Source organism: Drosophila mauritiana, chromosome 3R (assembly GCF_004382145.1).
Source record: "Drosophila mauritiana strain mau12 chromosome 3R, ASM438214v1, whole genome shotgun sequence".
Lineage (NCBI taxonomy): Eukaryota > Metazoa > Arthropoda > Insecta > Diptera > Drosophilidae > Drosophila > Drosophila mauritiana.
In genome coordinates, this window is record NC_046670.1 from 7,325,267 (window position 1) to 7,350,130 (window position 24,864).

A 24,864-nucleotide genomic window follows, 5' to 3' on the forward strand; every position below is an offset into this window, starting at 1 on the left:
GCTCACGTTTGTTTACCAAGTAGTTCCCAGTAAGTGATAAATAATAACCAACGGATGAATGAACTTATCACTTAGTCACTTCCCCATTGATAGTTTCCAGAATTGAAGGGCATAGCTAATCGAAATTATAGAAGTATAGCCCCCCACTTTATTTCATTGACACTCGTAATTCCAAAAGTTACAAACTGGAATTTATTGTTTGGCACTCCCACGCTTCGGTTCGAATAAACTGAATCGATTACTATTATTTATCCAAACTCAATTAGCTATGGATCATTGGCTTCTGATTGCGTAAGATCATTTAACGATTTTAACCTCTATAATACTGCGAATTTTGTCCAACTACCGCATAGTTTATGACCATAGATGGAAAATTACTTTAAAATCGACATATGCCATATAAATTCAGGCTCATCATTAAATAAAATCTTGCTAAGGAATGCCATCTGCCAGTAAGATCTGTTACTAGTTAGCAAGAAACAGTTAATTAGTAAGTCACATCTAAAACAGCAGCTTAAGATACTTTAATATTATATCAGGGATTTCAGGTGTCTTGAACCACTCTACGTTTTGTTTACACAGTTTATTTATCAAAATTAAATATAATATATATATTAATTTAGTCAACAAATGCCAATCATCATGGCGATGGGATGCGGTTAATAAATAGTACACTGCATTAATCAGGAGGGGAGGTTCATTAAGAGTACATAGACTAGTGCGTACCTAAACCTAGGCTACAGTTACGGCTAAGGTGGATCGGTGGATCGGCGGGAATGCGATTAATCCCTCGTGTGATCGCGTATCCAGTCAAGGTATTCAGTGACTCGAGTATAGACACCTGGATGGGCATACCAATTAGTAAATACTCTTTAAAGTAATCTGTCTGTAGAGGAACATACCTGGATACCCCGGCTCACCACACTTGTTGCCAAAGGAGACCACTCCCAGTTGAACCCAGTGGGAGTCATATCGCATCATCAAAGGACCGCCAGAGTCGCCCTGTGAAAAGGTTAAATTAGTTTTGATCCTCTATGAATGGAAACTCCTACAGTAACTCACCTGACAAGCATCCACTCCACCATCGGAGTATCCTGCGCAGATGAAGTTCTCGTTGATGGGCTGGAAGTAACTGCGGTCGCAATCCTCATTCCGCCAGATGGGCAGTTCAGCCTGACGTTGGCTGGTGGACTCCTTACCACCGTAGTAGGTGGTGCCCCAGCCCACAACGGTGGCTCTACGTCCGGGAAGCCGCTCCTTGGGCGGCATCCTGATTCCCTTTGGCAGGCAGACAGGGATCACATACTTTGATTTCCTCACGGGCTTATCCAAAACCAGGATGGCAATGTCATTGTAGAAACCAATGCGGGAGAATCTGAGCATACACTAGTTACTAATACTATTCACATTAGGAGGACCATAACCTACCGCTCATGGGTGCGCACTTCCTTGACGGCGAAGGTCACGGGATCAGAGGGTTCCGCATCAGTGGACAGATCGATGTCACCCAAGCGAACCGTAAACTGTCGAGCAGCAAATCTAGAAGAAAAAGAAAGAAAAAGATATTAGTGCCTATCAAATGGAGGACTCACTATGTCTTACGGTTTCTGTCGCGAGTCCCGCGTGCAATGGGCAGCTGTCAGGATATATTTGGTGCCAATCAACGAACCACCGCACCAGAACTCCGTGCGCTTGGGTCCATGGAGGAAAATGGCTGCCATCCATGGCCACTGACCATTCGGGGCCTCCACTCCGCCAACAATCCTACCAGTTGAGTACTCCTGCTGACCGCACTCATCGGGATCGACAATGTTGTTGCCGATCTCGTCCAGACCCTCCGGCTCCAGAGGCACCTCCGTCGTGGTGGTTGTCGTAGTAGTGGGCGGTTTCTTCTGGGGAATGAGCACGAGACCAGATGTGGGGCGCGTGGTGGGTCGAACGGTGCTTTTCTTCGTGGGCTGAGTGGCCTTGGTGGTGCTGGTGGTCGTCGTGGCACGAGTGGTCAGCCTCAGAGGCTTTTGAGTGGTCAAAACAGTGGAGGATGAGGAAATGGGGCAGCACACGCCCGGCACATAGAGACTCTTGAAGCACAGGGACTCCCTCAAGCTGCTGAGATTCAGCAGCAGAGCGGGACAACTGCTGAGATCCTCGCAACGTCCTCGCCTTCCACTTGGCGTCTTGCAGTAGTTTTCCACATCTTTCCCGGTTCCTGCCTCATCACTAGCCTCTGCCAACTGATCCAATGGGCTCAGAGTAATAGGTGCGTCTGTCGTGGCGGACGTAGTTGTGGTGCGCGGAGTAGTAGGTATCTTGATCTTCTGCTGCGATTGCTGAGCTCCCTGGGCTACCGGAACCGGGACACCTTCTTCACTGGGCTTCTTGACCTTCTGCTTGTTCTTATTCTTCTTCTTTTTCTTCTTCAGCTTGAGCTCCTTATTCTCCACAAACATGGGAGCAGAGTCATCTATACCGATTCTTTTGGTGGCCACTTGGATAACACTAAGATTCGCAGGCTTGCCAGCTGGTAGTAAACTATTGGCAGAGAGTGTAATCGGTAGAGGATCCATAAGTTTGTCGGAGACTCCTGGCAGTTGTTCCGATTTTCCTCGTGGGGAGGATGTGGAAGAGGGAACCACTTCGGTGGTGCTGAAAGCACTTGTGGTTGCGCTGGACGATCCACCCGACTGACTATTGTTCTGGCTCGTTTCCTCGCTCTTCTCCGCCCCCTCCGTTTTGGCCTGATCCTGTCCACCGCGAGTTATGTCCACCAGCATGTGCCCCACATGGTTGAGCGCTCCCAATGTCTCAGAGATGCGATTAAAGGTGGATTGCGAGAGCAAACGAGGCAGGGATTCGTTGCTGCCCTCGGACTGTTCCTCGTCGCTATCGTAGTACTCACTGGAACCCTCGACGTCGTCATCGTCATCCTCGTAGGCGGAGCCGGACTGACTGCTGCTGCTGACACTGCTGGCCGAGCTCTGGCTCTCGGCGAGATCCTCGCTCAACTGGCGACCCAGTCGTCGATCGTGCAGATGCGGCTGAAAGAAAGACGCTGCCTTAAGGGTTAAAGTTATGAATGTCCGTGCACAGCATCCTGCATCTTGATCACACTTACCGTCGTTGGTCAAGTGGAGTGGCTGCTCCTCATCGTTCCCGGCATCCGATTGTCCCTGAGCGGTCAGAAATGTTCCCAAGGAGAGTACTGAAACGGTGATAAAATGTATTTGATATAGTTTCGTTACTTTAAGACAAATTTAGCTTTTGACGTCAATAAATATGCGGTTTTCTAGAAACATGGTAACTTAAACAACTAATAAGCCTACGTAAGCAATATACATACTGTCGCAAAGATAACCACATTGATTGCCTTTACAAGTGCTTAGTTAAGCGATCCAATGCCCACACTGACTTTCAATAAAATATACTAATTAAAAAAATGATTATCAGCCATTTAATATTAAGTGCTTTGATAAGGATGCCTAATTAATAAATTATTGATTTTACTTGATAACGAATATGAACTTTTCGTTATCAAGTAAAATCAATCATTTATTATTATTAATTTGCATTTTTTGTTATACCAACTTATGTATAAAAAAATGCCATTGGTTACCTCTAATTTAAAATGTAGCCAGCTAAGTTACAGTGAAATGTACCGATTCAAGGAAAAGTACAACCCCATTTTCTTTCAATACATTTGCCTGATGCACTTGCTAGTTATGAAACGCACTGTTGGGGAATAGAGTTTGAAAGCAGGAAGCATTTGAGATCCGCGAGTGCCCAGCTGGCCAAACCCAACTCAACAATGGTCCTATGCAAAGTCTTTCGGCTTTGTCGCCGGTTGAGTAATGTCACAAATTGGCATTACGCATCTGCGGTACGCCCCCTCCCCCGCTCCTCCCCCCGCTCCCCTTGTCCCTTAATGGGAAAGTATGTCGTTGTTCAACTGAAGCGTTTAATGTTTATTTAGTTGTGAGTTTATTTTGCTTGACTGCCGTGACATAATCTCGGTTCGTCGGGCTTGGTTTGCTCGGTTTTTTGGTGGGCTTGTCTCCATTTGCCCTAATGACTTGGCATTTTTGGAAGGAGAAGATCTCCGCGATGAGGAACTTCCTCCCGGATGATTCTTTATGTAAGTTAATGGGCGCCAAGGTCGCCAAAAGATTTCACCTCGCAGCGAAGGAAAACAAAATTGATTATCTTTAGGTGATTTGGGTTAAGCTGCTATAGTTTCGGTTTTATTTCGCCTTTTTCTGCTTTATTTTGATTTTCTTGTTTTGCTTTTATGCCAGATTCGAAGGCGGCTCATTAACATTTTTCGAGGTGTGCACTGCAACTTTGCCACTTTCACTCGGAATAAAATTGCCCATACCAAATGGCACTGCTTCACTTTGTTGCTGCTCGCCTCAACACAATGAAATATTGGCCAATTATAGGGCTTATATAGAAATGATTTCTTGGGAAAAGTGAATGCCCCGGAGGCCCTAGACAGACTAAGCACATTCGTTATGGATACGTGCTCTCTTTTTGGTTCATTGTTGATCACACTTTTGTGCATTTTGACCCAAAAACATGTCACACCGTTCAGAGAAAAAAGTGAAAATCACATTGAAAATTCTTAATTCTAATTTATGTTTAAAAATATTTCCTAATTTGTGATTAGGAATGATGAGCGATTTTGTATATTAATAAAAAAGTAAATATACCCGTTACTCATTGACTAAAAGAGTATACTATATTCGTTGTTAGGTATGCAACAGGTGAAAGGAAGCATAGTGTTCTTCTTTGGGAACAATTTCTGTGCAACTTTGTTTCAGACATGTTTCAGCCACGCCCATTCTAACGCCCGCCCACAAACCGGTAGAACAGTCACGCAATAGCAGAGCAATGGGTATCTGATAGCCGAGGATCCCGAGTTTTCAGCACTGAATATCGTATTTTTGTCTAAATTTTTTTTACATTACTAAATCAATTCCTCCAAAATCATAAATCCAATTAACCAAGGCCAGGAGTTTTGTCAACTTCCAGCTACCACTTCTTCCTATCATCGCTAACGAAAGTGAAAATCCCGAAGAAAGCAGTTGAAATGTCAACGCTGCAATAGCCGCTGATGGAAAATTACAAGCTAATCCCCGCAGAGGGACAAAACGGGGAAAATCGAAAGAAACAGCGGCTGCATTAACTTCCGAAGCAGAAATCTCAAAAATTGTACACTTCATGGTCAGGCAATCGGCAAACCACCTGGAGTTTTGGCAACCGGCAACGGCCAAGCTAACCAAACGGCCAACAAATTGCGGCGTTGACAAGTTTTTTCTTTCTTTTATTTTGTTTATTGCATAATAAATGGTCAAGCCTGGCGTTGCGGTAATACCAAGAAACACGTACACAAGTGTACTCTTTGGGCCAGGGGAGATATGCGATTGGCCTTGGTGGCGTTATCTATGTGATTTGCATGCCAGCTGGTTTTCGACCCGTCTGTGACGTCACCGAGCGGAAGTTTTATTGGCAGTGGCGGCCAAAGAAAGTTGCAAGCTGCCTCACGTTGCACGAATCGTGAAGATAGCCACAAATGAAAGAAAAAACAACAAACCGCAATCATCAGCTGCATTCGGACTTTCGTCGGATGCGCAACAGCATGTTCGTTGCCTAAGTCTTTTGTTTTCGTTGATATATTTTGCGCAGCACATTAGCACAAATTAACCATAAGAGGTTGATAAATTGTTACCAAATAAATGCTTGGGATGCCCAAAAGTAGGTTAATTATCTGTTAATTTTGGGGACAGTCATGTGTTGTTTTTTTTTTTTTTTTCGAATACCAACCCAGGCACAGCAGTAACACCTTCGTTTGCATCTTGCCAATCATCAACTTAAAATGCAGTCACCGTTTTCAGTTCACAAAGCCGTTGAACATTTGCCGAAAAATGTGGTAGTTTCGTTCACTTTTTTGTTTACTATTATTATTTAACACACTCGACGAAAGGCGACCGCTGCGATGACGAACCCAACGAAAACGGCTCCGAACGAAATGGAAAGTGTTAAAAAGTTTTAAGCCGCGGCGACGTTTCTTTAGATTTCGTTATCTTGGCTTAGCTGAAACACAATTTAGCCTTGGTGTAAACTTTAACGATTTAACGAGCTGCCAATTGCTTTAATTGAATTTTGTAATATTTATTTTTATTACACCCGATAAGATTGCGAAACCGACTGCGAAAAGTGGACGAATTTCACTTTTTATACGCCTGTTCGTTTCGAGCAAGGCGTTTTATTGGCAGTCCAATTGGAAGTTGGGATTATGATTGGATTCGTTTGTTTCGGGCCTTTTAAAGGGTTTTTCGAAGTTGGAGCGGAGTGCGGTCTGCTGCTTCCGTGTGCCGCTGCTGCCCGAGTTCGACTGAAATTGAAACTGAAAATGCAAAAGCCGAAGACAACACCACGCCAGCAGCAACAACATAACATTTTGTGGCGTCGTTGTCAGGCAGCTTTGGCCTTTGCTGTTGTTATTGCCGATGGAGCATTTCGTTTCGTTTTCATTTCGGTTTTTTAAGGGGAATAGGTGGCGGTTGAGGGGGGAGGGAGCTAAGAGCCGCGACGGTAGCCGTGAGGTTGTCGGCTGGATTTTTACTTTCTTCAGACTTTGGGCATTGTGTGTGCAAGAGGTGAGACTTTGGGCACTCGCAGAGTCACTTAAATTGGGTATTTTCCTTGTCGTATATAATTTATAATTTGACCAACTTAGCCATCTTGCGTTCCTTGAAAAACCAACAACAACTCATCGAACCCATTCAACTCTGCCATTAGGTTGAGCAAATTTGCATTGAGCACGCCCACATAATGCTGGGCCTCAGGTATTCCCCAGTCCAAAATATGTAGTCAATTTGCGCAACCTTAGCTTATTTTCCGCTCTCGAAGCCTCTGCTGCCAATGCAATCCACTCCATCAAGTACTGGGCCCGTGTGCGATGTGGTTTTTGGGTGAATCATGGTGTGGATTCCCCAAAACGAACAGCGAACTCTTTTGGCCTGGCCTACTTCAAATGCAAATGTTTAAGCCGCAGACATACATATGTATATTCACACAGCTCCATATGATTGATTGATCACTGAATAGGGGGGAGAAACCCATCAAAATTAAGAAAATTTAAGTGGAAATATGATGGTGGTGAATACTTAACTGAAAGGCTTTGGGATTAATCTACAACTGCCATCTCACATATGTATCTATAGCTCCCAGCTGGTAGTCTTCATCACATCTTTAGCTCAAGTGCTAGATTTTGTTTTCGTTTTTTAACCCTATCATAGTTTTTGCTCGGGCGTCACTAACGACCGTGAAAAGGCAAAAGTGTGGAGCGTGTGACCAACATAATTAATTGGGTATTCATAAGTCTGTTTCTCTTCACCCTGCGGCTGTTTGACGACTGCAGGCGGTAGAAAATCGAGCAAGTTCCATTGTTCCATCCAATGTTGGCACCTTTAAAAGAAAAAGCAGCGCGAAATAAACATATAACTGGTACTGTAAAAATAAAAGAAGAAAATGGTGCTAAAAAATGAATGGGTTAGTCAACCGGCTGAGAAATGGTAATGCAAATGGACAAGCCAACCAAAAGTACACATAAGGTGTACTTAAATAAAGGAATCCTTTTTGCAGAGCTTAATTTAAGCTTTTGTATTGCAAAAGCTTTCAATGTGAGGGGTTTTGGTACAAATTATTTTGTACCAAAGTTTTATTACAATGATATAAGCACCCAGAAATATTGTTAAATGGATTCTCTATTTATTTACAATTAAAAGCATTTGTTTGAGACATTAAATTACAATTCACTTAGGCTACATCAGCTACTACGTCACTTGATTAACTTTAAGCATTTTAGGAATTGAATTGATAATTTGTAATTTATCCTGTAATCATATCTCCATATGTCCCATTTTTCCTTATTTCTGGTTCAACAATCATCTATGTTTAAAATTCATTGACTTAAAGCTTGTGCGTGAAAGCTTAAGATTAAATTTGCGATACACGTTTCGATATATGCGAACAATCAACGTTTAACACTCGGATGGAGTGCCAGAGAGCTAGCGAAAGTATTTACAGGGCACAGTCGTCGTAGTCCTTATAGATACTCGTAGAACACACACCAGTAGATGCCATTCAGACTGGCGAAGAGCGCGGGAAAAAGGACGCGCGAGGACCGATCTATGTATATAGCCCGCTTGAGCCGCTCCTGGGCGGGTGTGAGTTTCGGCTTGGGCAGTTCCGGTTCCGGTGCCGCCGGCGGAGGGGGCGGTGGCGGCGGGGCGATAGTCGGGGTCAATATTATCCGCGACTCCTGGCGCGGAATCCACGGACCATCGGCGTCCAGTGGCGGACGCACCACGCGGCGTGTGGTGGTTACAATCTGAAAGTATGCAGAGTTATTTGTTGTTTATCAAGAAGCCACTGCATTACAACTGAAGTATTCCCAACTTACCCTCCTATTCTTGGTCATCTCGTCAAAGATCTTCTCAATCTTCTCGATCTTTTCATCGGCCAGTGGCAACATAGTGGCTTGCTGCTTGCTGGCCGTCGAGTTGCTGCCACCAGGAGGAGCACCCTCGCCCTCCTTTTTGGTTCCATCTCCCGCCACTGGTTTGGGTGGATAGGCCATCGGCTTGGGAATGGGCGTGTCGCTCAGAACGATGTTTATTAGACAATACTCCATGAGGGCCATGAACACGAACACCGTGCAAACGGACATAAAGGCGTCCACGGCCTTGAGATAGGAAACAGGTGGCAAAGACGATTGCGATTTGGCGTGTTGCGTGGAAAGCGTTAGCAGGGAGGTGACACCCAGAGTCACACGGGCTGGTGCCGCCTCCGGCTTGATCCAGAAGGATACCCAGGACATGATCACTATCATGCAGGTGGGAATGTAGGTGTTGAAAACGTAGTAAACCAAACGACGCTTAAGGGTGAACACCACCTCCAGGCAGGTGAAGTTGCCTGTGGAATAAACCTGCGTGCAGTCCGCCGTTTCATTCCGGATGAGGGCCACCTGCGGCAGCTCGATGTTTTCATCCACCACAAGGGGCGTGGTGGGATCCCACTGGAATATCAAGTCATCCGTTGTGTGCGACACTAAAACAAGGTTTAAATTTAAATCTTATCAATTTAAATTATCTAAAAATCCGTAGAAAGCAATGATGCATCAGCGATTTCTATTCAGCTGATTCACCGTTCAAAACCAGTTAACGAAATCTTACGGCTTTCCATTTGCAGCTTGCACTCCTGTGTGTCATGAGGATAAATGGCGAAATTCATGATGCAGGACAGCTTCAGTGTTAGCTTGACCATGTACAGAATGGTCTTATCTTTGTACAGCCACATGTAGTGATTGGGTATGGTCATGGTCTGAAAGGTCACCGATTTGGCGTTTTTGAAAAACGAGTCCGGACGCCACATATTCTTTAGCCAGTCCACCTCCAGCAAGCGGTATTCCTGTGTCATATTCTCCGGCAATCGCAGGCGATGATCCTTCCACGTCTGGGCAAAGAACACATCCGCCACATAAGTCATCGAGTTCTCATCGATGGAGTCCAGACCCATCACCGTCACATGAAAGTAGACTATCGTCGGCTGACCCTCTTTCTTCGGCGGTCTCATCTTGTCGTAACGCTTGATGTCCTCGGGCAGGATGTCGGTTATGGCCAGACTTTGTCTGGATGAGCAGGATAACTTCAGTTCGATATTCGTTCGTTTTTTGAGCTTATACTCACTGAAACTCCCCTTTGGCGTAGTGCTTCATGCAGATGGTGCAGATCACCAGGATTATTATTTGGAACACCATTTCAATGTGAGCTCTTTCTGTGTCGAAAATATACTATTATATAATTTGTAATTTTGAAGATTTAATATAAAAGGTGGTATAAAGATCCTTAATCAACAACACTAACAAATCAACAAGCTGTACTAATTCCAATTAAAGATATTATGATTGAATTCTTATGGTTCCCTTTTTACGTATATATTGAATTTCCAAGAGACCTTTCTGAAGTCTATTTACAATAAGAATGAGTATTAGTTTCAGGGTTCTTCCTGCCCAATGGGTGACAATGGGTCTACGCCGATGCAAACAACTTGAAAATATATTCCGGTCTCGTCCGTGACCTTGCCATCAGGTGGAAAGGATCAAAGGCTTCCGAAGGGTCGTCCTGGCATTGACAATGCATCGAGAGCGATTGGCACGAAAATAGCAACAATTATGCCGCTTAACCAAGTAAATAAAATAGGGGACGAGACCAAGAGACAATGGGGCATTTGCCGTCGACAATGGATAGCCTCGGCATTGGGAGCCATCGAAAGCGAGTCCGAATGCAGCCTGGCAACCCTGGCCGCAGGACATAGACAGCGATACCTGTCGTCGTCCCAGTCCCTCGCTGCACAATACCGTCTTAATTCACAATTAAAGCCACTCGAAGGCAGGCGGTGGGCGGTGGGCGAACTGCGCCTTAAGTGGCCATGCGCCTTTTCATGCGCCCGCGAGGATGGGGGGCGTGGCGGTGCGCCCACATCCCACATGACGAACACGGCGCAGAAGGCGGGCAATGAAGGAATCCTGCCAATGCTGCAGAGCCCCCATTAGACAAGGACAATTGCCACGGCACTCGGCGCGGCACAAGTCTGAGGATTTCTTTATTCTCGCCAAATTGGGACAACTTAAAGAATCAGCGATTTTAAATAATGAACTCATAATTAGACTGCAATAAATATTTGCTTTAAAAGGGTGATGATCAGAATAAAAGTTAAATTGATAGAACACACTATAATAGTCTAAGTGTAACATAATTTTATTAAAAGTATAAGAATGTTTAAGGAAGATTTAAAAAAAACATGATTAAGAATATAAAAAACTTAACTCAAAATATTGAGTTAAAGTATTTAAAGTATCACAATTTATTTTGGAATATTCCGATACCAAGATGTTTCAATGTTCTTAATTATTTACAGTATAAACGTTCTCTATTATACGGACAAACTTGAAAAATTATATAATTCTTTACAAGCGCTTTTCAAATATTAAATATTATAATATTAAAGAATGTTGTATTGACTCTCAATCAGCAAGAAATATATATTAATATTAAATATTAATGTAATTATTGTTCATTTCAAAGATTTTCGGAATTAATAGATATTTTCAATCTAAAAGTTTAAAGACAACTTAGTTTAAGTAAATGTTTCAAATTGCTCAAGCACTTGTTACCATTTCGATTTAATTGTTTTATTAATAAATTTATCAATTAAAGTAAGCCAACGAAAAAAATAAATAAATTATATTATTTGTAATACCAGTACAATGATTGTTAATCTATAAAATGTCACTCTTAAATCTTTTATACATTATTTATTTATTATGTTTTACACGGTTTTAGAATCTTACACAGTTTTTAGATGAATTCGAAATAGCTTTCCTCTTCAGTCAACTAATCTTTGCTTGGTTTTCTAAGCAATATATTTCTGTTGGATTTCTGGAATCTTCACAGAGATTACATAACCATCAGCTTGACGCCACAAATGGCATGATTAAAAACACCAGTTTTCATAAACTTCCCGAAAGAATTTTAATGCTTTTTAAAGCTGTCAAAGAAGGTTTCTATTTTTTAAGGAATATTTGAAACACTTCAGCATTTAACAGTTTACTGGAATTATTTTTGAAAATTAGTTCTTCCGATCTGAACGTCTTGGCAGTTCAAACTTTCGCTGACAACTGACAGTTGGAGGCGAACAGATTTGAATTTAAAACGTTGCCAGGCACGAACGAACAGTTCACCAACGAAGGATGCAGGATGCTTGACGCGATGTTGGTATAAGGGTCCGTACGTGTGGGTGAGTCCTTTTTTTGCGAGCAGTGGGGAAAAGCAAAAGTGAAAGCCGCCAGGAGCGTGGTCTTTAATATTGGGGAGAACAAGGAACTATCGCCAATGCCTGCTTGCATTTTCGCCTATATATAGGACAGGCAAATATCCTTTTGCCAACCAGGGCTGCAAACGCCATGGGCCTGTGTGTTTGTCACTTAACATAATTTCCTCGAGTACTTTGGCATTGCCTCCATTTGCTACATAATCTGCTGCTAGGCTCTGTCGTCATCGACATTGTTGTCGGCTCACCCTTCGCGCCCAGAACCCAATGATGCAGCCTAGGACGTGGAGGGCAGGACCTTCAATTCCCATCATGGCAAGACGCAACGTATGACTATTATTGATTCGACTCGTTGATTTCGAGGGAACTTTCATGCAGTTGTTTCAAGCTTTCATTTTTGTCCGCACTTGTATTCTTTAGTTTTGAGATTTTTCAATCAATTTCCTCGTTAGTCCTCCCTTAACAAGTTCTCCGCAAGATGCCAAGTGCCCCCAGAAGTGGCATTTGTCGCATCAGAAGTTGGGACCAGTGGCATCCTCGTTGGGGACGCGACACTTGGCGACCCGGGCTAATGAATGCAGTGCCTCGGTAATCCTGTGATCCCCATCTGACGTCACACGGCATGAACAATTGGAACAGCGACGAATTGAAAATAAACGCCAGAGGGAAATCGCAAGGAAAATCAAGTTTAATGAGATGATTAAATCCGAGAATAGAAATGAATGAAGCACGTAAAATTTAAGAAATAAAGAATATGCAATATTCGCTTCCAAAGTGCAAGATGCTAAATTAGATGACTTAATTTAAGCACAAAACTTAATATTTAAACCGACGATTTTATTTGTTAATGCTTTTGCATCATGTTGTGTAAGGTCTCATGCCTAAATCTGGCTATTAATATGTAATTAAAACAGCATTCAGAAAATATTATACTTACATATATATGTCTTAAGATCTGAGTCTTTCATACTGGAAATACCAACATGAAATATATATCTTCTTTTGACAAAAACAAAAAATGTGTCTAATTTATTAACCGCAAGGTCGTTGTGATTTAATTTATAATTGCAAAAATCATAAATAATAAACACTTGGCTTTCCCCTTCGAATTACTGGCGACCTTGAAGCGGCTCGCACCCACTATATACATTGCAGGCTGTTTTCTATATGCAGATTTTGTGAATCCCAGAGACCTGCCACGCCCACTAGCCCAAGAACTACTCAACGCCTTTCCGCAACACTCTTGAACCGATTCCATACATCCTTTCTGTCTTTCTGGCCTCCGACCGAGGAAGAAGACTTGTCGTTATTAAATTATCTCTGATGCGATAATAGCGCACTTAAGTTACCACCACACCTCGTCGTCATCGTCATCCTCGTCCTCGTCCTCATGCCCATGCCCATCCTCATCGGCATCCTAGTACACTCCCCGCCACTTTCCTCCCTATTGATGGGGCAGCTATAAAAAGCCGCAGATTTTTCTATAGTTTATTCGAATGCAGTCGAGCTTGGACCTGTTCTGAGTGCTCCTATTCCTCGCCAGAAGCCACCACCCCCAGTATTCCTATTCCGACCCCACTAAGTGGTGCTCTTAAGTTTCTGCTGAGGGCAGCATCAGAGGGCGGTGGCTATGGCAAATTCGCAAAAGGTTTTGGCGCACTTGCAATTTGAATACCTTAGGTGGGGTGAAAAAAAACTAGCAAACTTTTTACTTGTGTTTGGCTTTTGACAAGCGCTCTATACGTCATAGAAAATTTTGTAAAATATATTGTAGGATAAATAGATACAGATGCAAAAACTTATCTAGCCAAATGCGTTTTGGCTTGGCAAGAAAATAGCAGTGACGTAAAGAGAGCCAAGGTTGCAGTGCTACTAAGCCTGGTTAACGAATTTTCTGGATTTATTTATTACCTCTAGTGAATCAAGCAGAATCTTATGCGATGAACGGCAATTGGACTGCTTTGGCCAAAACCAATTCAACAGAGCCTGGCGACGAGTACATTGTTTTTATGGAGGTAATTCAAAAACGCAGTTTTGAAAAGTTCTATGTAGTTTCCCAGTTTGTAAGGTTAGATATAATAGAAGGGGAAACGCTATAGGCAAGTACCTTGATTATCATATACCCTTTAATCAGTTAGAGGGGGGACAGAGTTATGCAATTAGGAAAGCGGCTCTTTCTCAGATTGTCCCCGAGCGCCATCTAGCGGCGGTTACACGCACTGCTAAGGATTTATTTTCTAAATTTACAAAAATCTTTTAAAACATTATATGGGTTCGAATTTTTTGAGTTTTCATATTTTGGCACCTCGATAGAAATATTTTATATTACATAATAATATTTAAAATTGGGTTTTGAGCGGTTTGAGGGCGTAACAAATGTTTGTAAATGTAAATGTTTGTCAATACTTAAATTCGAAAAATCCAAAAAAATCATAACTGAAAGCGTGGCAATTTTTGCTGGCTTATGAATAAACTACAGTCAAGAAATATATAACTTCCTTCCTTTTCCTTTTTATCGAATCCAGTATACCCTTTTACCCCACAAGTAACGGGTATAAAAAGAAATAACTGGAAAATAGTTTTGAGTTTCACAAATTTACCGCAAATTTAAGACAAATGGTAAAAGCTAGCTTATAGTCGATCAGTGACTCAGTGACTTATCGGCCAATTGTATCTTTTCCGTTTCACTTCCTGCCACTGAAACGCAGACAAAATGCCATTAAATATTAATCGCCACATTTGGCGAGCGGTGAAACCACACAGTGTCCCAGAGAAGATGTGACCCACATTGGCAGTACGCGGAAGTTCGCTGAATGGAACTCCCGCTGTCCCACCCAACGTCCACATATCCCAACTCCACCCATTTCATTCATGAAAAGCCTCAAAGCGAGGACATTGAACCGCTCGCAAGGAGCTAATCAGGGAGTTTTGGCTGGGGGATGATGGGTGGTGGTGGGTCGCGTATGGGTGGTGCCTCTGTCCAGCAACAGATGCCAGATAGAGAGAGAGCCAAATAGAGAGAGAGAGAGTGAGAGCGAGCTGGCCAGGTGGGCCACCTCATTGTTGACAAACAAACCTGTAGCCGCTGGCCAACACGTGGCGTTCGCTCCCATGGGAGGTGGTTCGGGTGGTTCCACAGCCACGCCAGCAGGGCGCATGCTCCGGATTCGCGGACAGCTGAGCGCGAAACCGTGACGTCGCTATTGATTTTTACACACTCGCCGGACGCGCATCGCTGCAATTGGAGTTGCACGGAAAAACAGGAGCCGCAGGATGCTTTAAGATATCCGCAGCGCATCCTTCCAGCGGCTAAATCAGAGGTTTTCTTGCAGGCGCAGCCTGGTGGTATAGACGCGCCAGCGGAATCCCTACCCAAGATGATCAAACTGCGGCCATATGTGCCCTCCAAGAGGATTGCCATACGGGACTCGTCCATCGACGAGGATGCGAGCGACGATGTGGAGGACGAGGTGTTCATCAAGGATGCCAGGTCGGCGAAGGTGAGTCCGAAATCGAAAATCATAAGATCATAAGGGATACAACATCTTGTACTCAAGTGGGTGGACACGGAAGGGTTAGAAAAAGAGTGCAGAGTGTACAGAGGAAAAAAAAGTTGTGAGCGATTCTCTTTAGATTCTTTTAGGTTAAAAGATACATGGAAAATGTCTTTTCTGTTTTAAAAAATAGTTTACAAAAATATAACCGAAATTATAAGCTACCATATGCCGCGCACAATTTTGGTTAAATACATACATTTTTTGTTTATACATTACTGCTATATTTTATTGCTTTTATGACCATTTAAATTGATAAAAAAAAACTTTTAAAAAAGCAACTTATATTTCATAAAAATAAGGATATAGTTATAAGTAAAATGGAATAATTGTAGAATATTTTATATTGAAATTTTAAATCTCAACAATTTAATAAGAAAATTCATTCTCTCTGTGGAAAGATATATTGTAATGAACTATAATGGATTTGTTTTCCTCCCACAGCGCAGCGAGGAGCAGGGATTGAAGCGGCCGTTGATGGCGCCGCGTCGCAAACACAGTCCAGGATCCGGACCCGGATCCGGCTCGGGATCCACTCCGATAATGAAGCAGCACAGGAGGCGGCGCTGCTGCCGCTGCTGCGAACCCTTCTGCTACGCCCTGGCCGCCCTAACGGTGCTGTGCGCCCTGCTCAGCCTGGCGGCCCTCATGCTGACGCTCTTCCCGCTGCCGCTGCAGCGAATCCGGCACTGGTGGCGACCCGATCCCGCCCAGCTGGCGGCCATCTCAGCAGGCTCCTCCCGCATCTCATATGGCAGCTCGATGGGTAGTGAGTTTGTGCCCTGCACACAGATCAGTGTCCAGAAGCGCTGGTCTCGCAGCTTGGCGCGCATGAACAGCGAGAGTCCGCTGCGGGCGGCTGATCTGAATGGCGATGGCATCAAGGACGTGGTCTTCGGCTACGGAGTGGACGACAACATACCCTACGAGGGCATCCCCTTGCCGCGTTGTCAGTCCGCCCAGCAAGGAGAGGAGGTGCCCTGCGAGGGCGGCGTGGTGGCCTTGAACGGACTGGACGGATCCATCCTCTGGCAATCGTGGAGTGTGGCGAATGTCTTCTCGCTGCACTGCAGCGCGGATGTGGACGGAGATGGGGGCACCGATTGCGTGGCAGCTGGAAGATTGGGAGTAAGTATAAAATATAGCGAAATTTAAGATTTTTGAGTTACGAACCATTTCTATCTTACCACTCAGATGATCTACGCCATCAATGGACGCACTGGCTCCGTAATCTGGAGCTTCCGGGAACTGGAAGTGGAAACGAACTCGCCCATTGTAATGGATCTGTACACGATTAATGTGCTGCGCGATCTGGATGGCGATTCGGTGCCGGAAGTAATAGCCGCCCATCTGGAGGAGCGCGAGGAGTCCAAGGCGGGACACATAAAGCTGATTTCGGGCAAGACGGGCAAGGTGATCCGGAGCATTCCAACGCCGTACCGTGAGGAGATGTTCGTGCCCATACAGCTGATCACGCAGGCGGATGGCACGGAGCTCCTACTGATCGTCACCGGCGGCCAGAACACTCCAGGTGGCATTTACTCCTTGCGACTGCACTCCCTGATGGCGCACACCAGTGAGAAGCACTTCACTCCGCTCCATCGACAACAGGGCTCGGGTCTGATGGTGCCCGCCGTGCTCACCGATCTGAATGGCGATGGTATCTCGGATGTGGTGGTGGCCGCCTTCAATCGGAGCGTTCTGGCCTTCGATGGAGCCAACTACACCATGATGTGGAACTACACGTTCCCGGCCAGCGAGTGCGTCAGTGCCATTGTCCCGGGTCTCTTTAATCACGACAGGGTCACGGATTTCATGGTGAAGTACAACACTGGGCCGGGATTCCCGGTATACTACTACTCGCAAACCACCATCCTGGACGGACGAAATGGACAGCCCCTGCTGAACGCCATGATGACGGATGCGGGTGGAGCCAATAGCCTTCTCGGCGGCGTCTCCATATCGCAGAGCTTCGGTGGCGACTTCTTCCTACACTGGCAGCTGCAGTGCCGCAACCGTCCGGATGCCCGGGATGCCTACGAATTTGTGCCAGACAGCGACATTATACTCCAAGCCAGGGCGGACACCTGTCGTCTGCGGTACAACGAGTCCACGGTGCTGAAGCTCTACGGAATTGCCAGGCACATCGAACCACCGGGTGCGGTCCTCTTCAGCACCGATGACCTGGAGGTGCAGCTGAATCGCACACAACGACCGGCGGCAGCGGGAAAGAAGTCCCCACTGAAGCATCCCAAGCTGCTCAAGAAACTGCTGGCCGGAAATCGGGAGCAACTGCTGCGCCAGGTGGCCGCCGGATCGGAAGTTGGCATTGCAAATGGTATCGGTAGTGGGACGGAGCACCCCAACCGTCGCCTCAAAACACACCATCGACCCAATCCGCTGATGGAGCAGCAATTGCAGGAACTTTTGCCTCAGGGAGCAGATAACGAACCACCTAGCTTCGGAATGGCAGGTGGTTACCCCAAGGAATTTGTAAGTATTACGGATAAATGACATATTAACGAATATAACGAATTCCTAACTCCGCAGAAGGACTACGATGCCTTACAGCTGCCGCCAGAGAATGCGAATCCCCTGCGCCTGCCGGAGGAGTACGAACTGGTCTACAACGACGAAGTGCCTCCGCTCTTGGAGCCCAGTGAACGTGAGCGACCAATTCACCTACGCTCCAAATATCCCAGCGCCGGCAATCGCGATGTGCGCAGTGGATTCCTCGAGGCCAGTGGCAGCAGCATCATAACCACCACCCCTGCCACGCCCAGCTCCACCGGACAACCCATGTCCGCACAGTCCCCGCTAAGCCTCTGGGATCTGGAGCTGGACAACGAGGCGCGGGAGCGAGCTGCCGACGCCCAGGAGGACAACAAAAAGCAGAAGAGGCGTCGCAAAAGACGCGAGAGTGCTTCTGGAATCACGACTACAGCGGCCGAGGATTCCGCTGGTGGAGAGGAGTCCTCCATAGGAGCTGACTGGTACTTGGCTTCCATCTCATCCACCGGCGTTTTGCTGAAAGCTCTGGGCAATGTCAGCTCCTCGCTGGACTTTGCCTTCGTCCTCAACATCCGCGAATCGGAGGCCTATCCGCCACTCTTCTCGCCGCAGGATCTCAGCTGCGTCGAGGAGAAAGTCAGTGCGTACAAGAGTAAGTACTCCAAGTCCAAAAGGTTTTAGATTTAGTTTAGATTATATGACCCGTGACTCAACTAATCCACTGATATCTGCGATCCCCAGGCTACACCATAGACAACTTGCGCGTGCTGCGCAAACAGTTCCTGAAGCAGTGCCTCAGCGAGCGTCTGGTGGACGCGGAGCCCGCCCTACCCAAGTTCGAGTCGCAGCTGGTGGTGACCCGCATCGGGATCACGTGCACCTGTCGCTCCCTGCGGCCGGGCGAGGTCTGCTCGGAGCTGGATCCGGCGGAGTCGCAGCGCTGGACGGAGTTTATGGGCAACTCGGGACATGGCTTCTATGCCAACCACTAAACGCTAATCGCTAATCGCTGGTCGCGGACGATTCGGCGCCGTAGGATTGGGTCCTTTTGGCCACCGCAGCCGGAGCTGCCCGCGCCAGCCAATCTCTTTCTCTCAATGTCTCTGTCAACAGTCACTATTGTAATTTATCGTCATTTGCGTGTTGTGGGGTTTCTTGTAATCGTAACAGTATTTACCTGCGTGTATTTGTGTATATTTTACGAGTTCTTTTGACAAAAATAAAAGTAATCCACTTTAAACTGTCTCGCCATTATTAAATATTCAATGCCTCATTTATCCATGGCAGGAATGCACTGGTTCTGGTGTAAACTGCAGGACTGCCAATCTGGCCGCAATTTTCACCGCCAAAGGAGGTGATGCCAGCCAAGTAAACACTACCATTGGGCATCGTGACCATCAGCGGTGAACCGGAATCCCCATCGCAGGTATCGACGGCACTGTCGCCGCCGGCACAGATTTGTAAGCTGTTGCTTAAGCGCAGATGCGGAAACCTGGATGCGCACCTTCCGATTTTCCTTTTCCGGATGAGTCCGTGCTTCAGTACTTTACTAAATTGACTAAATTCATTCGTTTTGCCCCATCCGGCTATTTCAAATTGGGATTCCGCGAAGAGGCCGTGCTTTGGAATACATATGGGCAGGATTCCTGTCCTATAGCTGGAAAATAAACACGCAATAGAACATTACACCATACATTTGGTGTTTATTATCAATTATGAATCTGAACAAATTCGCGAAGACTTTTGGCAACGGAAGTCAACGGATCAGAATCGCTTATAATTATTTCTAATATTTTCTGCGAAATCATTACTCACCGCACTGGCATTTTGAGTCGTACGAGGGCGATATCGTATTCGGTTTTCCATTCGCTAATGCCTTTGTATTCCCCGTGCACTATGATCCTCTCAAATCCGATCTCCAGATTTGGAAGGGCACAATGGTTGTTCTGGTCCCTGCAGACCCGATTGTAGCCTGGATCAGAGGTGATGTTATGCTCGCCGAGACGTACTCTTTTCAGCGACAAGTGACTTAAAAATCCATCTACACAGTGGGCTGAGGTCAGGACATAGCGATTGTTGATCAAGGAGCCCGTGCAGGAGGGTGTGATCTCCAAGGTGAGTTTATTCAGGTACAGGAGCATGGCCAACCAGGGGTATTCGTTTGGTTTTGCATCCAAACCACCCACAATTCGGTATGTACGTGATCTTCGGACGCAGATCTCTGGGCTTGGAAGCCTATTGCCAGGCGGGGGGCAACAGATCCTCTGGAACGGCAACCAGGTATCCATGTCATACTCCCTCATCAATGTCCTGGACATGCCAGAGTTATATACATGGGGGCACTCAAACAGGTAAACGTACTTCTCATCCGGATAGCAGTCTAAAATCGCAGATTTATCATAGATTGAATGCTTTGATAACCGTATTATTTCACTAATTAAGTATTATATTATATTCAAAACAATACATAAATTACTAGATTATGATTCACACCTAACAGTCATACTATTCACAGTCGGATTCAATTTTATTCCGCACGCTAATTACCAAATTTCGTTGAATATGAAAATTGAATGAATAGGACTACGAGTGCGAACGGAATGCAAGTGAACATGTTGAGCCGTCGAGAGTTCAAGTGAAACTAACTTATCCCCTCAACCACAAAAAGGCATTCCGGATGTTTCCAAAGTTACTTGATAGCGAATCCGAATGAAATTCCCGAAAACTACGTCACACATGTGAGAGATGTTAGTTTCTACTCAATCTGCGCTCGGTTACTTTTTCAGATCTTCATATAAATCTCCAGCAAACCAGACTCTTAAGTAAGAAATCCTATCGGTTGGTCCAGTAAATTCCATACCATTGCATCCGCATGCATTACTATCTTTCAATTGGAAAATCAGTTGTATCTACTATAGTGAAAATGCAGTTTCCATCTCATATTTTGGTGTCCATGATCTCGATATATTTGGTCAATATTATATTGGTATGTTCAGTCTTCGACTAGCTCTTGTCGAACGCGGTTGTAAAAATTGAACGCTGCGATCGTTATCTTCTGTTCTCTCTGAGAACATTTTGGTGTACATTAGATATTTTCTGTTTTCTTCTTTAATTGTGATATTCGCAAAGGACTACAATCAAACGTTCAAGTGATGCAATTGGTGATGCTGAAGCATCTGCCGTTGAAAAAATGCGTACTAAAAGGAATAAACCACTAGTGGAGCGCCAGAACGAACGGGGCTCCAAGCAATTTACAAATTATTTTCGTCCACTACAAACTTTAGACGATGATAATGATGATAAACCTATTGAAACGGACACACTTGATGAAATAATAATCAAACCACCTCCTATAACATTAATTAAACAAAATACAAAATTTGTACACGAGCTAATGGCTAAAATTAAAACTGATGATTACTTTATTAAAACCATCTCAATTGGAATTAAAATATTTTTACCAAATATGGACTGTTTCAATGCAGCTTGTAACCAACTCAAGGAACATAACTGTGAGTTCTACACGTACGATACTAGATCAAACAAGCCATACAAAGCCATTTTATCCGGGCTGGATAAACTACCAATTGAAACTGTCAAATCCATGCTACAAAACCTAGGATTACAATGCACCGAAGTCAAAATTGTGGAAAAGAAAACTAAGTCTGATCATGAATTATTACTGTACATTGTTTATTTCGTAAACAAAAGTATCACAGTAAAGGAACTGCGCAAAAACTTTATGTATGTCAACCACACTAAAGTACGCTGGGAGTATAAAGTGAAATTGCAGAATAAAATTACTCAATGCTACAATTGCCAACTATTTGGACATGGATCAAATAATTGTTCAGTTAAAACATCATGTGCCCATTGTGCTGGATCACACCAGACTGCCGTATGTATGGACGTAAACAACAAAAAATGCGCTAACTGTAAAGGCGACCATCCATCGACAGAACTGACATGCCCATGCCGAATTTCTTATCTCAATTTACTTTCCAAACGCTCATCACAACGCATTGGAAGAAATAACTTGGAAGCTCATGGAATGAGGAATTCTAAGCAACACATCGCTCCATCTGCTCTCTTTGGAAATCAACCCCAGATCTCATTGCCTACTCAAACTAAGAGAGTGCAACAACTCAACTTTGGTAGCTATAGTAATGCACTCACCAATATTCATACTTTGCCTAATCCCAAAGCAAATATCACAAATGAAACTAATCTCTTTTCATGTGAAGAGATAAATTCTCTTTTGTCTGAATTAATAACAAGACTTAATGAATGCTCCAATAAGGGAGAGCAATTTCAAGTAATTTCTCAGTTAGCGATTAAGTATGTTTACACAAACAAATAATTTTATTGATAATTTGAATATTATGGCATGGAATGCTCGTGCCGTTAGAAACAAACGTATAGAACTGATCAAGTTCTTAGAAAATAATCACATTCACATAGCACTTATAAATGAAACGTGGCTGACTCATAGTGACCGTTTTAATATACCCGAATACACTATATACAGAAATGACAGGAAGGAAAGTAGGGGAGGCGGCGTTGCCATTGCAGTTAGTAACACATTGATACATGAACAAATACCCTGCATTAAAAGTCATGTTATTGAAAATGTAGGTATACAAATCAACACTGACTCTAATTCCAGTCTAAAAATTTACTCTATTTACTTTGCTGGAAATACTTCAAAATGTATTCCTAGTTCATGTGATTTATCTTGGGACCATAATCATTTAAAAAGTTTGTATAGATCTGATCTCCTTAAGATCTCACAAATAAATGGAAATTTTCTAATTTGCGGGGACTTCAACTCGCGCCACAGAGCATGGAAGTGTACCCGAGCCAATGGTTGGGGCAAAATTCTCAATGAACTTTCAGATCTGGGAAAATTCAGTATTTTGTACCCTACGCAACCCACATATATTCCGCATAACCATAAAGCAAAAGCATCAACATTGGACCTATGCCTCACTAATATCCCTAACCAGCTGGCTAATCCAGCAGTAATGCAAGAGCTTTCCTCTGATCACCTACCAGTGGTTATTAAATACTCTACAAATTTTATGCGCAATGTAAAAACATATCCGATTTTGGGAAGGGCAAATTGGGCGCTTTTTAAGAGAATTATAAATGAAAGGCTGATGGTTGAAGAGGTGGTTGTCAACTGCTCACAGATATCGACTTTGGATATTGATAATTTAATCGGCTCTTTCACTAGAGTAATCAATTATGCCTTTCTTAAAGCAGTCCCTCATAAACCTATACATCACTCCAAGCTTACACTCCCTGTACATATAACTGAATTATTTAAAACAAGAAATATTATCCAAAGACAATGGTTTAGGTCACGTCATCCATTATTAAAATCAAGATGTGATCATTTAAATTACATCATACGAAAAGAGCTTTTCATTTATAATAATGCAAAATGGAACAATAAACTTCAAAAGCTGGATAAATGCAGCAAACCCTTTTGGAATATAACCAAAGCAATTAAAAAAAGAAAACAAATTGTTCCGTGTCTAAGTAAAGCTGATGAAATATACGCTTCTGGAAAAGAAAAAGCGAATATTCTTGCTGATGTCTTTCAACTGAAGCATAATCTGACACATTCATATTCAAACCAAAATACAATTGACCAAGTCAAAATATCTTTACAATCTATAGCTGAAACCCCAAACAACATCGCAGAAATTTGTAGAGTCACTTATCCAGAGGTTTTTTCAATTGTAAAAGCTCTCCATACTAGAAAATCTCCTGGAATTGATGGAATACCTAATATATCCTTGAAAAACCTTCCTACAAGCGCCATTAATCATATTGTTAACATTGCCAATCACTGTCTTCAGGCAGGCTATTTCCCACGGGATTGGAAGATAGCAAAAATAGTTCCAATTCTCAAACCAGGAAAACCTCCTGATAACCCTGAAAGCTACCGACCAATAAGCCTATTAAGCGGTTTGTCCAAGATTCTGGAAAAATTAATTAAATTGAGATTGGTGAAATTTTTGGACATACACAACACACTACCAACGGTACAGTATGGTTTTAGAAATGGTCTAAATACCATACTGCCGACCTTAAAACTAAGAAATTATATTAAAGAAAGTATCCAATCCAAACAATCTGTAGGGCTGGTTACACTTGATATTGAGGCTGCATTTGATACTGTATGGCATGACGGACTGTTGCACAAACTAAAGATGATTGGAACTCCCATATACCTCATTAAAATAGTTCAAAATTTTTTGACACATCGATACTTTAGCGTTAATTTGGACAGTAGTCAATCTGCTAGACGAATTTTAAATGCAGGTGTGCCACAGGGTTCTGTCTTAGGACCTACATTGTTTAATATTTTTACACACGATATTCCACAAGCTACAAACTGTGTACTTTCACTGTTTGCTGACGACGCCGCTGTCTACAGTGCTGGTTTCTCGTACAGCGAGATAAATCAATCCATGCAGAGTTACTTAAATGAATTAGACATATATTACAAAAAATGGAAAATTAAAATTAACCCTAATAAAACGAATGCTATATTTTTTACAAAAAGAAGGAAACCTCGTTATCTTCCTGATAGACAGTTGCGAATACTAGACTCTCCAATACAATGGGTTGACAACATTCGATATTTGGGTATAATTTTTGATAAAAAACTAACATTTAAATACCACATCAACAACACAATTATGAAAGTTAATAAAATTATTTGCACACTGTACCCTCTAATAAATCGTAAATCTAAATTATCAATATCCAATAAGATCATAATTTTTAAAACAATTTTTAATCCAATATTAATGTATGGGTCACCTGTTTGGGGTAGATGTGCTCAAACTCATATCAAAAAACTTCAAATATGCCAAAACAAGCTGTTAAAATT

General features: G+C 43.5%; 4 protein-coding genes across 5 annotated transcripts; 1 reads left to right on the top strand and 3 right to left on the bottom strand.

The window, feature by feature from the left end:
- Positions 1 to 570: 570 nt before the first annotated feature.
- LOC117144022 (plasminogen) lies at positions 571 to 6,405 on the bottom strand. The gene is made up of 7 exons (XM_033308979.1): positions 5,821 to 6,405; positions 3,116 to 3,202; positions 1,603 to 3,052; positions 1,429 to 1,539; positions 1,063 to 1,375; positions 903 to 1,002; positions 571 to 841 (listed from the first exon to the last, which is right to left on the bottom strand). The coding sequence occupies exons 1-7, from the start codon at positions 5,861 to 5,863 to the stop codon at positions 783 to 785; spliced, it is 2,163 nt and encodes a 720-aa protein (XP_033164870.1). The 5' UTR covers positions 5,864 to 6,405; the 3' UTR covers positions 571 to 782.
- Positions 6,406 to 7,748: 1,343 nt separating this feature from the next.
- On the bottom strand, positions 7,749 to 11,693 carry LOC117144023 (glycine receptor subunit alpha-4). The gene is made up of 5 exons (XM_033308980.1): positions 11,414 to 11,693; positions 9,750 to 9,837; positions 9,237 to 9,691; positions 8,465 to 9,111; positions 7,749 to 8,392 (listed from the first exon to the last, which is right to left on the bottom strand). The coding sequence occupies exons 2-5, from the start codon at positions 9,818 to 9,820 to the stop codon at positions 8,108 to 8,110; spliced, it is 1,458 nt and encodes a 485-aa protein (XP_033164871.1). The 5' UTR covers positions 9,821 to 9,837; positions 11,414 to 11,693; the 3' UTR covers positions 7,749 to 8,107.
- A 2,010-nt stretch (positions 11,694 to 13,703) lies between these two features.
- LOC117143321 lies at positions 13,704 to 19,197 on the top strand. Its single transcript, XM_033307966.1, has 6 exons — positions 13,704 to 13,907; positions 15,225 to 15,392; positions 15,891 to 16,574; positions 16,641 to 17,939; positions 17,997 to 18,609; positions 18,699 to 19,197. The coding sequence occupies exons 1-6, from the start codon at positions 13,833 to 13,835 to the stop codon at positions 18,947 to 18,949; spliced, it is 3,090 nt and encodes a 1,029-aa protein (XP_033163857.1). The 5' UTR covers positions 13,704 to 13,832; the 3' UTR covers positions 18,950 to 19,197.
- On the bottom strand, positions 19,188 to 20,945 carry LOC117143322 (spaetzle-processing enzyme). 2 transcript variants are annotated; one of them, XM_033307967.1, is made up of 3 exons: positions 20,505 to 20,945; positions 19,773 to 20,337; positions 19,188 to 19,614 (listed from the first exon to the last, which is right to left on the bottom strand). In XM_033307967.1, exons 1-3 carry the CDS (start codon positions 20,569 to 20,571, stop codon positions 19,212 to 19,214), a joined length of 1,035 nt encoding a protein of 344 aa, XP_033163858.1. In that variant the 5' UTR covers positions 20,572 to 20,945; the 3' UTR covers positions 19,188 to 19,211. The 2 variants fall into 2 exon arrangements, with proteins under 2 accessions (XP_033163858.1, XP_033163859.1); XM_033307968.1 differs by having other exon boundaries at positions 20,451 to 20,524.
- Between the last annotated feature and the right edge of the window lie 3,919 nt (positions 20,946 to 24,864).

Excerpts from the sequence above, each read along its gene's own strand:
- LOC117144022 (XM_033308979.1), bottom strand. The coding sequence starts at position 5,863 with ATGATTGGCAAGATGCAAACGAAGGTGTTACTGCTGTGCCTGG. Across the intron at positions 3,053-3,115 it reads ACTCCACTTGACCAACGACG|CGTCTTTCTTTCAGCCGCAT; the intron begins GTAAGTGTGATC and ends CCCTTAAGGCAG. Across the intron at positions 1,540-1,602 it reads CGGGACTCGCGACAGAAACC|ATTTGCTGCTCGACAGTTTA; the intron begins GTAAGACATAGT and ends TTTTTCTTCTAG.
- LOC117144023 (XM_033308980.1), bottom strand. The coding sequence starts at position 9,820 with ATGGTGTTCCAAATAATAATCCTGGTGATCTGCACCATCTGCATGAAG. Across the intron at positions 9,112-9,236 it reads CAAGCTGCAAATGGAAAGCC|TGTCGCACACAACGGATGAC; the intron begins GTAAGATTTCGT and ends ACCTTGTTTTAG. Across the intron at positions 8,393-8,464 it reads AGATGACCAAGAATAGGAGG|ATTGTAACCACCACACGCCG; the intron begins GTAAGTTGGGAA and ends GCATACTTTCAG.
- LOC117143321 (XM_033307966.1), top strand. The coding sequence starts at position 13,833 with ATGAACGGCAATTGGACTGCTTTGGCCAAAACCAATTCAACAGAGCCT. Across the intron at positions 15,393-15,890 it reads AGGATGCCAGGTCGGCGAAG|CGCAGCGAGGAGCAGGGATT; the intron begins GTGAGTCCGAAA and ends TTCCTCCCACAG. Across the intron at positions 17,940-17,996 it reads GTGGTTACCCCAAGGAATTT|AAGGACTACGATGCCTTACA; the intron begins GTAAGTATTACG and ends CTAACTCCGCAG.
- LOC117143322 (XM_033307967.1), bottom strand. The coding sequence starts at position 20,571 with ATGTTCACTTGCATTCCGTTCGCACTCGTAGTCCTATTCATTCAATTT. Across the intron at positions 20,338-20,504 it reads TTCATATTCAACGAAATTTG|ACTGCTATCCGGATGAGAAG; the intron begins GTAATTAGCGTG and ends CTGCGATTTTAG. Across the intron at positions 19,615-19,772 it reads CGACTCAAAATGCCAGTGCG|CTATAGGACAGGAATCCTGC; the intron begins GTGAGTAATGAT and ends TTTATTTTCCAG.